This window comes from Egretta garzetta, unplaced genomic scaffold, assembly GCF_000687185.1.
Source record: "Egretta garzetta isolate BGI_Z169 unplaced genomic scaffold, ASM68718v1 scaffold101, whole genome shotgun sequence".
Taxonomy (NCBI): domain Eukaryota; kingdom Metazoa; phylum Chordata; class Aves; order Pelecaniformes; family Ardeidae; genus Egretta; species Egretta garzetta.
The window spans coordinates 33,160-36,115 of NW_009258666.1; the positions used below are offsets into that span (position 1 = coordinate 33,160).

At 49.0% G+C, this 2,956-nt stretch overlaps 1 protein-coding gene across 1 annotated transcript in view; it reads left to right on the plus strand.

Moving 5' to 3' along the window:
• The first annotated feature begins 483 nt into the window (after nt 1-483).
• WASF2 (WASP family member 2) overlaps nt 484-2,956 on the plus strand; it is a 17,114-nt gene continuing 14,641 nt past the window's right edge. Inside the window, 2 exon segments of the mRNA XM_009648466.2 lie at nt 484-748; nt 1,232-1,385. Of these exon segments, the coding sequence (XP_009646761.2) occupies nt 1,256-1,385 (130 nt within the window). The 5' untranslated portion in view covers nt 484-748; nt 1,232-1,255.

Sequence of the window (2,956 nt, forward strand, 5' to 3'; positions counted from 1 at the left end):
TGCTGTTGGTGACAGGAAGCCATGTTCCCCAAGCTGTTAGCTTCCTGTTTTATTTTTACACCCAGCCCGAGCAGATCAGCATGCCTATCACATGGGAGCTGGCTGCTTCTCTTGGGTTGTTCCTCAGCTGACCTAGAAAAGTGATTCTTTCCCCTTCTAAATTAATCAAGAAGTTGGGATGTATTTGCTTTCACTTAGTCTTAAAGATTTCAGGCATGTGTCGTGCTCCTTGTTCTGAGCTCTGTTTACCCAAGTTTCCTTCTCTCTCTCAGAGGCGGACAATCTGAGAGGGAGCTGTTTGTTGCTTCAACGTTTAGGCCTGTTAGCAAAGGAGATTTTTGTTAGTTCAAGACACTGACCTGCACATAAAAGCATTTTCTGTCTAAAGCATAACTTCCGGACGCTTTATGTTTTATTCTTTTTTTTATTTTATTATTTTTTTTTTAAAAAGAAAGAACTGGAAGTTTGTCCTGACCATTGTACAATCAATCTTGACTTCTTTCTGGGCACGCTCTAGTCTCGCATCCTGATTAGAGCTCCCTCGTCGTTAAACTGCTGTAGCAGCGAAACAATGGTCCAGTGTAAACCTGGGCCCCGGGGGATTTCCCAAGGGAAGAGGGGTGCAGCCTGCAGGATAAGGAACAGTCACCAGAAAGTTTCCTGGTCAGCTGCAAGCGCTTCCTGTTGTTTCAGGAGAACCCTCCAGGAGAGAGGCACCACGCATGCTTTGGTGTGCTGGAAGAAGCTGGTTTGTTGTTTCTTTCTTTTTTTTTTTTTTTAAACATCTCCTGTCTTCATCCTCTTGGTTTAAGCACCCCTATTGATTGCAAGTTTAAAATATTTCTGAAGAAGAGCCTGTAAGATTCGCCAAAGACGCTGTGCGTGAGCGCGGGAGGAAGGAGACTGCTTGGAGGCGGCGGATGGGTAGGAAGGGAACAACGGCTGCGGTAATGCCAGCAGCACCTTGCGTGTGGGCGAAGATGCGTAGTTTTCCATCTCTGCCTCTGTACCTGAGCTGGTGGGGCTTTGCTGTCATCACTGCAAGTCATAGAACAGCAGGATCTTTATTTCTGATGAACCAGTTTTATAAGGGTGGGGAGGGGGGAAAGAGGGCTTATAAATAAAGCCATTTGAGAGCAGGAAAAACGAACACCATGGCTCTGGTGTGCCTGGAATTTGCGGTTGAGTAATCCTTTCCTGTTTCTTTTTTGGGTTGTTTTTCATCTTTCAGAACAGTGCCTGAAGCAGGTCCACCATGCCGTTAGTAACGAGGAACATTGAGCCAAGGCACCTGTGCCGTCAGACGTTGCCTAGCGTTCGAAGCGAGCTGGAATGCATGACCAACATCACCCTGGCAAATGTCATTCGACAGCTGGGCAGCCTGAGTGAGTACCATGGCGAGCCTGCACGTTGCCCTCAGGAGTCGCTAGTGCTCTTTATTTAGCTCCCTTTCTACTCTCGTGTTCCTATTTCTCCCCCATCTGCCTTCCCTGGGTAATGCTAAAATGTTTTCCTAAAGAAATCTGATGCTAATTTCATATCCCTGGTCCCACTGCCTTCCCATCTAAGAGAAAATGGGGAGGGGGGTGTGTGTATGTGTGTGTGCGTGCGTGTGTGAGAGGCTGCAGCGAAACTGCAGATGGAAGGATGGAGCACAACTCAGGCTTGTAAAATGGGAGGCTCTCCGAGCAGCCAGGATCCTGTGTCAGAGAATGTGCCTGTAATTGCACGCGCTACTAAATGGAGCTTGACTGTGTTGAATCTACAGTGTGTCAGTAGTCTTATTTTTAATGAAAGATAATTAAAGCGCACACGCAGAAGCCGCCTGTTTGCCCCTGCTGTTTGTTGCATTGCGAGACCCAAAGTCCCCAGTCTGAGCCAAGTGTTGCCTCTGGAGCATTGGGGGTTTGGGGCTGCTCGCTCAAGTGGCAGCACGAGCTGTAGCCCTGCCTAGCTCAGCTCTCCAGTGGGCTGACCAACAGCCTTGTAAAGGCTGGAGGGAAAACGTGGGCCTACGTGCCATAGGAGAAACGAAGAGTTAATTGTGGTCTCTCCGGGATGACTCCTTAGTCTGTTGAAATGCTCTGGATTCTGATTAGCTACCTCTGCCCTTGAAGCAAGGCTTTGATAATCAAATTAATATATTGTTTAGCTTCTCCATGGTGTCCGCAAGCACTTCTGCTTGCTCTGCAAAGCAAGCCCCTTGTCTTCTGCCATAGTGTGAATGTGGCAGGGAAAGTTTGGGTGCAGTCTCTTTCCAGCAGTGAAAACCATGGCTGTCACTAAAATCTGGGCCTGTGTTTGCTGCCAGTCAGTATCGCATTCTGTTGGGTTGGAGAAATGTCACTGCACAGGCAAGACCAGTCTCCCTGCTTGCGTTCAACTGGCCCTTGCTGTTCATTTGTTAGGTCTCGTAGCCAAGATGGTTGTGGAGTGCGGGTAAAATCCATCTCGTGCATGTGAAATGACGAGGAAGAAGGCAGTAAAGCTGTGCAAATCTCAGCTGCAGAGAAAGCTAATCCCAGTCCAAAGGCATGCAGTGGGTTAGTGTGACAGATCCTTCAGGTTTAGACCTTCTTTGCGCAGCTCAGATATTCAGAGCTTCTCTACTTCTGCCTCGTCAGAGAAGGTGAAGCGCTGGAAGCCAAATTGCAGCCCGGTTTCTTTATTGGGAAGGTACCCTGGGAGCCTCGCTCGGCGATGTGGGGAGGGAGGTGCGTGCTGCTGGACCAATCGCAGATACCTCGAGGAGAGCACTGGAGGGAAAACTCGGGAGAGGTGGCTCTTGCTGACACTTGCGTGCTTGCCTGCGTAAGAGGGGAGTGAGGCAGGTGGGGAGGAGATGCTGAGCATCGGGTCTTACCTGCTTCCCTAGGGTCAGCAGTGTTGTAAATGAAGCAATATTTAGACTAACTGCTACAGAATGCTCATACCCAAATGACCAAACTCCCGCCCC